This window comes from Cherax quadricarinatus, chromosome 3 (genome assembly GCF_038502225.1).
Source record: "Cherax quadricarinatus isolate ZL_2023a chromosome 3, ASM3850222v1, whole genome shotgun sequence".
NCBI classification, from domain to species: Eukaryota; Metazoa; Arthropoda; class Malacostraca; order Decapoda; family Parastacidae; genus Cherax; species Cherax quadricarinatus.
Window position 1 is genome coordinate 984,332 of NC_091294.1, and position 14,149 is coordinate 998,480.

The window sequence follows — 14,149 nt, forward strand, 5'->3', positions numbered from 1 at the left end:
GAACATAACATGGGGCACATCTCCTGAGGCGCATATCAACCAAATAACTGCTGCAGCATATGGGCGCCTAGCAAACCTAAGAACAGCATTCCGACATCTTAATAAGGAATCATTCAGGACCCTGTACACCGTGTACGTTAGGGCTATATTGGTGTATGCAGCTCCGGTTTGGAACCCACACCTAGCCAAGCATTTAAGGAAATTTGAGAGTGCAAAGGTTTGCAACATGACTAGACCCAGAGTTAAGGAGCATGTCGTACGAGGAGAGGTTAAGAGAAATCGACCTGAATGACACTGGTGGACAGGAGAGATAGGGGGTATATGACAACGACATGTAAAATACTGAGAGGAATCGACAAGGTGGACAGAGACAGGATGTTCCAGAGATGGGACACAGAAACAAGGGGTCACAGTTGGAAGTTGAAGACTTAGATGATTCACAGGGATGTTAAGAAGTATTTCTTCAGTCACAGAGTTGTCAGGAAGTGGAATAGTCTGGGAAGTGATGCAGTGGAGGCAGGATCCATACATAGCTTTAAGAAGAGGTATGATAAAGCTCATGGAGCAGTAAGTGTAACCTAGTAGTGACCAGTGAAGACGCGGGTCCAGGAGCTGTGACTCGATCCCTGCAACCACAACTAGGTGAGAACTAGGTGAGTACACACACCCAAAAAAAAAAAAAGAAAAAGCGTGGGGGTTGTCGCTGCAGAGGTGTCACACCCTCTTCCTCAATAATTGCTGGTAGGTGGAGAATGGCTTGTTTGGTGAGCGTGATTCTTCAGCGTCCCTTCACCCCCCATCCCTTACCAGTGGCAACCCTCTAATTGCCTTTTGCATTCTGTTGGTGGTGAGGGAGGATTGAATGATTATTTTGTCTCCGAAGTTGCTAGTTTATTGTGCACCTCATATCCATCCTGTGGACGGTAGCGCAAGAGCATATGGATAAACACAAGGCCTAGCAACTAGGCCTCCAAAAAAGGTTAACTGAAGTGTATCTGAACTTAAAGTATCTACAATTATTTTATCATTTGCAAATAAATTTAAGATAGTTGCTTAAATAGAGTATGTCTGGTATCCCGTTTGCATTAAAAAGATACCATGACATATAACAGATTGTTAAACTATCTCTAAATTCCCTAATAAGTGACCATAAGGCGGTTCACTACATTCTGTGCATTTAGTTTGATCATCATCATGTCTACCAAACTGCCAGTAGTACATATAACCAAGCCTGAGCCTGGCTACTACATCAGTCAGTCTGTTAACAATGGAATTTGCTCCGTAACCATGCTTACGTCCATGTTATTATAGTGAGTTATAGAGACACTCAGGCTTCTAACTGCATTCCTATGACATTCACTTTCATTATTTACTTTTCTCCTAATATTGTTCCTAATACTAGACACAGATACACCAAAGTTATATTCGACATTTTCCTTCAGGTTACTTTCTTTGCCTAACTTACCAGTTTTATCATGAAGTAATTTAGTGTGTGATAGAATCCAATATTTTTTTTTTACATTATTTCTCCTTTGATTTTTGAGTATCTATTCCTGACATCGCAACTGACCATGTTGTCAGACCTTATATTAGTCAAGTGTCATCAGTGATGATACTGAGTTATCTGCAATCAGTGAGTCAAGCTCAGTGTCATAAATTAATTTGAGCGCCATTAGGATGTCAAACAATTCAGTTTGCAGTGTAGACGCCCAGTTGTTTATTCTTATGCTTAACTCAGCATAGTTTCTATCGTTCTTATCTAAGGCGGCGATAACAAGAGCAGGTGCAGCCCTGCCAGGAGACTCTTGCTTAGATCCATCAGAGTATATAACTTGTGATAAATTATTGCTAACAGTTAAGCGAGAAATTTCCTTTTGAATAGTTGCCTTTTTCGAGAGATTTAATGAAGGAATTACTAGTAATGAGGTAGGGAGGGGCTGGCTGCTATGTGATATTAAATGAACACAACTTCCATGGAAGGGTGACATTTTTCTGTTGTTTACAGTGATACAGTTCATGTAAGTTATAAAACTAAATAACCCATTTCGCTCTGTGTTTATTTACCTTCGACGTTTACTAAGATTTTTAATGACAGTGTCTGTTCATTTATTAACATTTTAATGCCAAGTACAGTGTTAATCTCAGTAATTCTATCAAAGATACTAGGAACACCAAGCTCCTTCCTCATATTAAGAACCTTGGTAGATTAAGGGCAGCCAAGAATAATTCTGAGTGCTTCATTTTACAAAAGTCCCAAGGGCCGGGGAGATTTTCCTTAGGTAATATTAACATGGATGCAGCATAATCAGTTAAGGATCTAACATAGTCTAGACATATCATTCAGATTACTCATACATTAGCACCATACTTGGGTTGTAACCAGCAGCGTCTCTGACAGCATTTAGCATTTCCATTTCTTATTTAGTTGTGATATGATGAATTTATTGAAGGGTTCATCTACACCAAGATATTTGTAAGATTTAACGTAGCTGATGTTGAGGCAGGAAAATATAAGAGCCAAAAAAAGATGGAACACTGCAGCGGGACTACTGGCCCATGCTAGGCAGCAAAGGATGGTGGTGTTAGTAGTAGTTAGCGAGGAGAGGATAGGAAAAAGCAAGATTACTTCTACTACTACTACTTATACTACTTACAGTTGTTAGGGTAAAATGATCTAATTTGTGTTGCCTCCTCACACAGGTGCTGGAGCAGGAGAAACACAGCTTAAGACGCAAGTTAACCTCCACGGAGAGCGAATATGAGGTCAGGATCCAGGAACTCACCATCGACCTCCAGAACATCAAGTAAGTTAACAAACCATGGTACCGGTGGGGATCGAACTCGCGACAAGTGAATCGTTAAGACTCTAGGGCAGCGCCTAAGCCACTGGGTCAGCTGGCTACATGAGATTCATCCAACTGGGTATATTTATACACCATAGGGAGGTTAGCAGCCTAACCTCCCTATGGTTTACAAATGTACCCAGCTGAATGAATCTTATGTAGCCAGCTGGCCCAGTGGCTTACGTGCTGTCCTGGAATTTTACGACTCACTTGCCGCGAGTTCGATCCCCACCAGCACCGTAATTTATTTGAAATCGTGTTATTACGGTTTGGTGAGTTATCAAATTGTTTCACACTAGGTCACGAGAGGTCATTACCTCGCTGAGGCCAGGATAGGTCAAATAAGGTCATATACCAAGTGGACTTATCTAAAGTTAGTAGGAAAGAGCCTGGAAATTGAAAAAAAAGGTTAGTTGACGTATAGTAAAGTAGTAAGAAGTCAAGTGAGGTCGTAAGAAGTCAAGTGAGGTCGTAAGAAGTCAAGTGAGGTCGTAAGAAGTCAAGTGAGGTCGTAAGAAGTCAAGTGAGGTCGTAAGAAGTCAAGTAAATGTGAAACACACATTCTGAAGTATACAAGAAGGTCTTTACAAATGTTCTAGATTGATAAAATAACTTTCTGATATAGAGACTAGATCTTGAACATAGATAATATATATTGAACATAGATAATATATCTTGAACATAGATAATATATCTTAAACATAGATAATATATCTTGAACATAGATAATATATATTGAACATAGATAATATATCTTGAACATAGATAATATATCTTAAACATAGATAATATATCTTGAACATAGATAATATATCTTGAACATAGATAATATATCTTGAACATAGATAATATATCTTGAACACAGATAATATATCTTGAACATAGATAATATATCTTGAACATAGATAATATATCTTGAACATAGATAATATATCTTGAACATAGATAATATATCTTGAACATAGATAATATATCTTAAACATAGATAATATATCTTGAACATAGATAATATATCTTGAACATAGATAATATATCTTGAACATAGATAATATATCTTAAACATAGATAATATATCTTGAACATAGATAATATATCTTGAACATAGATAATATATCTTGAACATAGATAATATATCTTGAACATAGATAATATATCTTAAACATAGATAATATATCTTGAACATAGATAATGAATTCTAAAAATAGAAAATGGATTCGAGATATAGACAATGGATCTTGGATTTAAAGAATAAATCCTGGACATAGATAATGGATCCTGGACATAGATAATGGATCCTGGACATAGATAATGGATCCTGGACATAGATAATGGATCCTGGACATAGATAATAGATCCTGGACATAGATAATGGATCCTGGACATAGATAATAGATCCTGGACATAGATAATGGATCCTGGACATAGATAATGGATCCTGGACATAGATAATGGATCCTGGACATAGATAATAGATCCTGGACATAGATAATAGATCCTGGACATAGATAATGGATCCTGGACATAGATAATAGATCCTGGACATAGATAATGGATCCTGGACATAGATAATAGATCCTGGGCATAGATAATAGATCCTGGGCATAGATAATGGATCCTGGACATAGATAATAGATCCTGGACATAGATAATAGATCCTGGGCATAGATAATAGATCCTGGGCATAGATAATGGATCCTGGACATAGATAATAGATCCTGGACATAGATAATGGATCCTGGACATAGATAATAGATCCTGGGCATAGATAATGGATCCTGGACATAGATAATAGATCCTGGACATAGATAATGGATCCTGGACATAGATAATAGATCCTGGACATAGATAATAGATCCTGGACATAGATAATGGATCCTGGACATAGATAATAGATCCTGGACATAGATAATGGATCCTGGACATAGATAATAGATCCTGGACATAGATAATAGATCCTGGGCATAGATAATGGATCCTGGACATAGATAATAGATCCTGGACATAGATAATAGATCCTGGGCATAGATAATAGATCCTGGGCATAGATAATAGATCCTGGGCATAGATAATGGATTCTGGACATAGATAATAGATCCTGGACATAGATAATAGATCCTGGGCATAGATAATAGATCCTGGGCATAGATAATGGATCCTGGACATAGATAATAGATCCTGGACATAAATAATGGATCCTGGACATAGATAATAGATCCTGGGCATAGATAATGGATCCTGGACATAGATAATGGATCCTGGACATAGATAATAGATCCTGTACATAGATAATGGATCCTGGACATAGATAATAGATCCTGGACATAGATAATAGATCCTGGACATAGATAATAGATCCTGGGCATAGATAATAGATCCTGGACATAGATAATAGATCCTGGACATAGATAATAGATCCTGGGCATAGATAATAGATTCTGTTCATCACTTGTATTCTCCCTCCCACAACTTTCCCTCCAACCTCCTTCCCTCCCGCCTCCTTCCCTCCCACCTCCTCTCCCACCACCTTCACTCCCACCACCCTCCCTCCCACAACTTTCCCTCCAACCTCCTTCCCTCCCACCTTCTTCCCTCCCACCTCCTTCCCTTCCATCTCCTTCCCTCCCACCTCCTTCCCTCCCACCTCCTTCCCTCCCACCTCCTTCCCTCCCACCTCCTTCCCTCCCACCTTCTTCCCTCCCATCTCCTTCCCTCCCACCTCTTTCCCTCCCACCTCCTTCCCTCCCACCTCCTTCCCTCCCACCTCCTTCCCTCCCACCTCTTTCTCTCCCACCTCCTTCCCTCCCACCTCTTTCCTTCCCCCCAGTTCCTTCCCTCCCACCTCTTTCCTTCCCCCCAGTTCCTTCCCTCCCACCTCTTTCCTTCCCACCCCTTTCCCTCCCACCTCCCCTCCCACTTCCTCTCGCACCTCCTTCCCTCCCACCTTCTCCCCTCCCACCTCCTCTCCCACCTCATTCCCTCCCTCCTCACTCTTTCCCTTCCTCATTCCCTCTCACCCCTACTTCCTCCCCACTCTCTCTCCATCACCACCCCTCTCTCACTCCCTCACCCCCACTCACTCCCTCATCCCCACTCCGTCACTGTACTAAAGTCCCCTAGCTGAGTCCAGCTCACATCCTGCGTAATGAAATATAACAGTGACACCTACCTAGCATGTGTTCCCACTGTGTAACTGTCATATGGAGTAGTGCAGCAGTTCACCGCTCATGAAATTCACGTGTCATAAACTGTGCTAATAAAGTGAGTGTTAGACTGATGATTGTAAATTAGACACTGTGCTAATAAAGTGAGTGTTAGACTGATGATTGTAAATTAGACACTATGCTAATAAAGTGAGTGTTAGACTGATGATTGTAAATTAGACACTGTGCTAATAAAGTGAGTGTTAGACTGATGATTGTAAATTAGACACTGTGCTAATAAAGTGAGTGTTAGACTGATGATTGTAAATTAGACACTGTGCTAATAAAGTGAGTGTTAGACTGATGATTGTAAATTAGACACTGTGCTAATAAAGTTAGTGTTAGACTGATGATTGTAAATTAGACACATGTGCAACATCTGGGTATCTTTATTGTAGACGTGTCACCATCCAGTGGCTTTATTAATACAAATTCCAGGACATAATTGGAAGACAGTAAAACTGTATGCAAAACATGAGGTAATGAGTCCCACAGCCTCGGGGCTGGTGATGAGCACCGTTGTACTCATCAGTAACTCCAATTTGTATTGATAAAGCCACTGGATGGTGACACGTCTACAGCAAAGATGTTGCATATGTGTCTAATTTTGATCTTGAGAGTATTATATACCGTACATGTACAGACTGATGATTGTTAGGTAAGACACATATGCAACAGTTAGGTATCTTTATTTCGAAACGTTTCGCCTACACAGTAGGCTTCTTCAGTCGAGTACAGAAAAGTCTCTTCTGCTTCTGTCAACTTTTCTGTACTCGACTGAAGAAGCCTACTGTGTAGGCGAAACGTTTCATAATAAAGATACCTAACTGTTGCATATGTGTCTTACCTAACAACCTGTCGGTATTTTATACCATTTTAATGTTCAGACTGATGATTGTTGACTGACTTCCCCAGGAGTGAGCTACACACTGAGAGGGACACCATCAAACACACTGAGAGAGAGAGGAGTCAGTTGATAGATCAACTGACTGAACAGAATCAACGACTCACCACTCAACTCAAGGAGGTCAGTAACATAGTCTTCAACTCTACCTTCAATCTGCATTAATAAACGACATATTTTTATCCTGGTGGGAGGTGCGCTAAGTCAGCAAGGGTCACCAGTACCTGGGCAGCTTTGATCCAAGGAACGGGAGGAGTGCTCTATATATTTGAATCAAGAGCACATGATCAGCATCAAGGCATCACTTAAAAAAAAACAGTAGTTTGCATTGTGAAAAATCATATATATATATTTAGGTAACATTTATGAAGGAATTCAGGGAAACCGGCAGGCCGGACTTGAGTCCTGGAGGTGGGAAGTACAGTGTCTGCACTCTGAAGGAGGAGTGTTAATGTTGCAGTTTTATAACTGTAGTGTAAAGCACTCCTCTGGCAAGACAGTGATGGAGTGAATGATGAAAGTTTTTCTTTTCCGGGCCACCCTGCCTTGGTGGGAGACGGCTGATGTGTTAATAAATAAAATAAATATATGCAGAACAACCACTGTGAAAGAATAGTGAAATTCCCAGCGCTCTCCTGAGAAGTGGTGAACGTGCTGGGAATTTCGTTGTTCTTTCACAGTGGTTGTTCTGTATATTGTGATATCACCTGTTTACTGTGATTTTATTGCATATATAGGAAGAAATCCAAATATTCTTCCTTGAAGCCGTTTTATCCACTTATCCGAGGCTATGGTTTCCACAATTTACACCAGAGGTGGACCCCATAATATATATATATATATATATATATATATATATATATATATATATATATATATATATATATATATATATATATCAACGCTCTTCTTGTCGAATAAGGCAACCAAAAATTTGTGTATGCAATAATTTCACAAAAATCATTCTGAACCTAACGAAAAAATATATTTCATTGTGTTTGTTTACTATTAAATTATTGTAAACTTATCTAAAATATATTTAGTTGGATTAGGCCAAATTAAATTGCGCTTGTTATAATAAGGTTAGGTAAGTTTTCTAAGGTTCTTTAGGTACAAAATTATTAATTTTTACATTAACATAAATGAAAAAATATATCATTAAATGTTTAAGAGAAAATTTTAGAAAGGGCTTAATTTTAAATATGTTCTTGCCAATTGACCAGTTTTACCTATTCGGTACGACACACACACACACACACACACACACATACATAACAAATTTACTTAGCTATATATGTTAGTGTTATGTCTCTGAGTGTATATACACCGAGTGGTATGTCTCAGTGAATATATACCGAGTGGTATATCTCTGAGTATATACACCGAGAGGTATGTGTCTTGTGTAGATACACTGAGAGTTTAACCTCAATGTTAAATGGATAAACAATACATTCCAGCAGTCAAAATAAGTGATGGTCTCCTGGTTGAACAATATATTTAAGAGAGTAGTCAAAATAATTAATAAGAAAAACCAAAAGAGATTATGAAATTAAGGTTGAGAGGAAATGAAAGACTAACCTTCAGAGTATATTTCAGGTATATAGCGAAGTATATTTCAGGTATATAGCGATAAGATTAGGAAAAACATAGACCCACTTAGATGCAACTCAAGTCATCTCACTGTTAGTGCCAATGAAATGAGTTCCATTTTGAACTTATTTCTCTGTTTATACACAAGAGGATGTAAACGAAGTCCCAGAAATCAACAATTATACTGGTCGGGACGAAAACATATTATGCAGTATCAAAGTCACTAGTGACCTGGTCCTCAAACAACTAGAGAGACTGATGCAAAGCGAGACGCCAGGTTCTTATGATCTGTTTTCAGTCTTTCTACAATCTACAGAAATGTAAACTGGTCTTTTTTAACATATTACTGCAAACTGGCACTGTGCTGGATAAATGGCAAATGGCAGATGTGATAGTTATTTACAAATCGGCAGATGGTTCACAGAGAGTACAGCGGACAAGTGTAGTAGTAGCAGCAGCAGCAGCAACACACAAGAGGCATTCTTAAGCTTCCCCAGCACTCGGGCTTAATGCCCAAAGCTAGCGTGTGACTCCAAAAGGATCCTGTAGTGTTTGCTGCCTTTGCCCCTCCTGACATCGTCTGCTGCTATGCAGCTGCCACACCCTTCGAGCCCAGTGTGGGCAGGCTTTGTGGCAGCCCAAGATGCCTAGTTTCTCCCTCCGAGCCCCGCGGGGGCGGGGAATGGGGCTAGGCTTGGGGACAGCTGGTCCCAGAGGACGAGCCTTACAGATTTACCAACCTTTTTTTACTAAGGGATTTGAAGTGGTACATCAGGACAAAGAGACAGTGCTATATGACCCTTGTGGGTTTTGCTCTTAGTTATGACAATAATAATAATAATAATAATAATGACAAAGAATGTGATATTGCGTATATAGACCTGAGTCAGACCTTTGAAAAAGTTCCACGCAGGAGACTGAGTAACAAAGTAGCGGCACGTGGAATAGGAGAAATTATCTCCTGGGTCGAGGTATAGCTGACTGATAGACAACATAAAGTTTGCATTAATGGGGAGAAATCAGAATCAGGACCTGTTACTGGGGTTCCACATGGGTCATTGTGGGAACTCTTGTTGTTCACAATCTATATAACGGCATTGTTGAGAGAATAAATAGCGACATAAATAAGTTTGCCGATGACATTAAAATAGCCTTTCAAATAATTTTTGATGTGGACACTACAAGGCTACAGGATGGACAGGCTGATGTTGTGGTCGGTGAAGTGGCAGATGCAGTTCAGTGCAGAAAATGAAATGTCTATGGCACTTAAAAGATCATCAATGTAACTCTTGTAATAAAGTTGGTAGAATTACCGACAATATGTAAAGTAAAAGGACACAAGTGCAACTAATGTGACATTTATTGTGGCAACGTTTCGCTCTCCAGGAGCTTTATCAAGCCATTACAAACAATACATGGACACAGAGGGTATATAAAGGCTCAGAGTGAGGTGAATACTAGTGAGGTACCATTTCGATGTTCACTAGTGGTAGTAGTAGTAGTAATAGTAGTAGTAGTGGTAGTGACAAAAGTAATACAATATGGTAGAGCAATTAATTCGTAAATGAGTAAAAGGATATAAAAGCTATTACTTGGGTAACATAAAAATAGGTTTATATTTGTCCAACCTATTTTTATGTTACCCAAGTAATAGCTTTTATATCCTTTTACTCATGTACGAATTAATTGCTCTACCATATTGTATTACTTTTGTCACTACCACTACTACTACTATTACTACTACTACTACTACTACCACTAGTGAACATCGAAATGGTACCTCACTAGTATTCACCTCACTCTGAGCCTTTATATACCCTCTGTGTCCATGTATTGTTTGTAATGGCTTGATAAAGCTCCTGGAGAGCGAAACGTTGCCACAATAAATGTCACATTAGTTGCACTTGTGTCCTTTTACTTTACATAATGTAACTCTTAGTTAAAATAAAACTGATAGAATTCTTGGCTTCATATTAAGAAGTATAAATAATAGAAGTCCTCAGGTTATACTTCGATTTTATATATCCTTGGTTATACCTCATTTAGAATATGCTGCTCAGGTCTGGTCTCCATATTATAAGATGGGCATAAATGCGCTGGAAAATATACGAAGGATGACGAAGTTGATTTCATGTAACAAATTTTCCCTACAAAAATAGGCTGAAGGAACTTGCACTCTTCGGAGACACGTAAAACTGGGAGAGAGATAACTGAAGAGTATGGAAATAAATGGTATAAAATACCGACACAATGGAAATATAAACACATATGCAGTATAATGTGATCCTTTATTGACAACGTTTCGCCCACACAGTGGGCTTTTTCAAGTCAGAAACATATATACCTGGGGTGGAAGGTACGCTAGTATTTATAGTCAGGTTCAGAATGCTGAGGTCAGGTGGAGAATGCTGCATCTGATGATGTACCGAGTCGGGTTATAGAGTCTGAAATTTTAGACTCTATAACCCCACTTTCTGATGATTTACTCTATAACCCCACTTTCTGAAAATTTTAGAAAGTGGGGTTATAGAGTCTGAAATTTTAGACTCTATAACCCCACTTTCTAAAATTTTAGACTCTAATACCCCACTCGGTACATCATCAGATGCAGCATTCTCCACCTGACCTCAGCATTCTGAACCTGACTATAAATACTCGCGTACCTTCCACCTCAGGTAGTTCTGTTTGTGACTTGAAAAAGCATGATTCAGCTCTTTTTACAGCGTAGCAGACCACACTTCACGATGCACTTCTCGAACAGGGTAAAGATCAAACCAGAGAGCGGGACAGTCGATGACTCGTCCAAGCACTTGCAGCTGTCGTCAGTGGCAGACTGCAAGTCAAGTTTAATGCGATTCTGTCGCTCAAAGAGGCCTTCGTTGTCGTCTGTACTGACGACACCGAGGCTGAAAAACTCATTACCACCACTGCTACAACCACTACGAGATCAGGGGTTTATTGTCTTGACTTCCCCAGCTCTGAGGGCCAGGAGAACTGTGTTCCTCAAGAGACTCGACAGGCTTATCACTGCCCAGGCTACCGAAGAAATCAAGTCGTCCATTGAAGCACAGAACCCTTGGGCCAAGGTGGAATTCATTAACAAAATACCCAATGCCTCCTCCATGCTGAAGGTCACCTTCAGTGACGTCAACATGGCAGCCAGAGCTCTCGCTGAGGGACTGGCTATTCACTACTTCCACATCAATCCAGCCTTCATCGAAGCAGAAAAGTTCCATCAAATTCCACAGTGTTCCAACTGTTACTCATACCTACATACCACCAAAGACTGCCCTGCCAAGAATAAGAAGTTCTGCTCCATCTGCGGCCAAGAAGGTCATGACTTCAAGACGTGCACTGCTGACTCTCCACCTAAATGCTTGAACTGCAAGAATGGTCACCATACTCTTGCTGCCAAGTGCCCAACCACGAGGTATACTTAAGAAACAACTCCAACAACAAAAAAACCACTGCACAAGCGACTACATATGCTGCTATTACCAAGCTTCAAGCAGATACTACCAAGATTCTTCAAGCCACGCAAGCTGCATCTACCACTTCTTGGCCAGCTCTTGCTGGCGACTCCAACAAAATTCTTTACTGCATCATGTATGCTCATGTGCAGAATGTATCTGAACCTGGTTCCTTCAACACCACCACCAACGAACTCTTCAAGCTCAACAACATGCCTGGTTTCACATTCCCTGCATCTCCACCTTCCACAGAGATCATAAAATCCACTGCAAATGTCTCCAACATTACCGCTGCTCCACCGCTACCACACCTTCCTCCCGACACAGAGATGGACCAATCAGAGACCACTGAGACGCCGACCGATTCCACCAATGAGAGTCCACCAGCACCTGCTTCCACCTTCGTCACAACGGACCAATCAGACGCCTCACCTCAAACGTCTCAGCCGCCAGCCAAGAAGGTTAAAACACAAGAGCCTTGGGATGCATCCCTACGTACTACCGCCACTCCTTCACAAGAAGTCCATTGCTTGCCTGGTGTATACTTCTACACAACCAACCAGAATGAGAACACAATGTACACTCCAGAAATTATTCAACGCCTCCACAACGGGACAGTCAAGTTCACCTGCGACTCAACTCGATCATGCACCACTGAATCCCTGATCAACCTACTCACAAAAAGTCACCGCTTTGTGGCACTCGACTACACCACGAGGAAGAAATTCAGAACTCTCCAGAATGGGGCTGCTGAAGACGGTACCCTCATCTAGCAGGACTGTCAATGATCAATCATCGTGAAGGCAAGTTTCCCCAGCACTTTGCTGCCTGCTAAAGCTGGGGTGTGGCTCCAAAAAGAACCCTGTAATTGCTGCCTCCGCCCTCCTATGCTGCTGAAGATGCTAAACGAGAAGATATTTCCCACTTGGGGAGTCACCGCAAGACAGAAGAAGTCACCCTCCAACCGGAGGGCCCCAAGAAACAATACAGAAGAAAGAAGATGAACGACACCCCCCGCCCGGGAGGCCACCGCCGGGTCGCCATCTGGAGAAGACCCGGGCCGGAAGTACCGGAAAACCTACAACACCCCAGGTAGATCTATTTGTGACTTGAAAAAGCCCACTGTACGGGCGAAACGTTGTCAATAAAGGATCACGTTATACTGCATATGTGTTTATATTTCAACTGAAGAGTATACATAAAAGACAGAAGCAAAGGGGACATAAATAATGTGGTGAAAATATGTAACCAAGACAGGACCCGCAGCAATGGATTCAGGTTGGAGACATTTAAGAACGTAAGAATGTTGTTAGGTAAGACACACATGCAACAGTTAGGTATCTTTAAGAACATAAGAACATAAGAATGGAGGAACGATTACATCGTCTTCAAGTATCTTCTGCTTCTATCAACTTTTCAGTACTCGACTGAAGAAGCCTACTGTGTAGGCGAAACGTTTCGAGATAAAGATACCTAACTGTTGCATATGTGTCTTACCTAACAACAGTAAATCATTTTAGTCATTCTTCTCTGTATGTTCTCTAATGAGTCTATGTCCATCCTGTAGTAAGGGGACCAAAACTGAGCAGCATAATCTAAATGAGGCCTCACTAGTGATGTATAGAGCTGTAAAATAAACTTCTGTTACTTATACTTTTGAGGTAACTTCTGTTTACTTTAGCCTACTGTGTAGGCAAAACGTTTCGAGATAAAGATACCTAACTGTTGCATATGTGTCTTACCTAACAACAGTAAATCATTTTAGTCATTCTTCTCTGTATGTTCTCTAATGAGTCTATGTCCATCCTGTAGTAAGGGGACCAAAACTGTATATTCTCCAGCGAGTCTATATCCATCCTGTAGTAAGGAGACCAAAACCAAGCGGCATAATCCAAATGAGGCCTCACTAGTGATGTATAGAGCTGTAAAATAACTTTTGGACTTCTGTTACTTGTACTTAGATTTAGAAAGGATATTCGCAGTAGAGATATTGTCATTGATGCAAGAAATTTAGGTAGCTTTAAATATAGGTTGGATGGGTTAAGTGCGTGTGAGTTGTACCTGCCTAACATGGACCGGTAGGGCTACTGCAGTTCCTGTGTTCTTGTGTATTTTAATTTTTTTGGCATAAATCAGTTTTAC

At 40.4% G+C, this 14,149-nt stretch overlaps 1 protein-coding gene across 2 annotated transcripts in view; it reads left to right on the forward strand.

The window, feature by feature from the left end:
* The window catches only part of LOC128684095 (bicaudal D-related protein homolog), a 651,241-nt gene that overhangs the window by 575,363 nt on the left and 61,729 nt on the right, over nucleotides 1–14,149 (forward strand). For both annotated transcript variants that reach the window (XM_070089940.1, XM_070089947.1), the window contains exons 2-3: nucleotides 2,701–2,804; nucleotides 6,959–7,070. In XM_070089940.1, coding sequence (XP_069946041.1) covers nucleotides 2,701–2,804; nucleotides 6,959–7,070 — 216 coding nt within the window. The remainder of the gene's footprint in view (nucleotides 1–2,700; nucleotides 2,805–6,958; nucleotides 7,071–14,149) is intronic.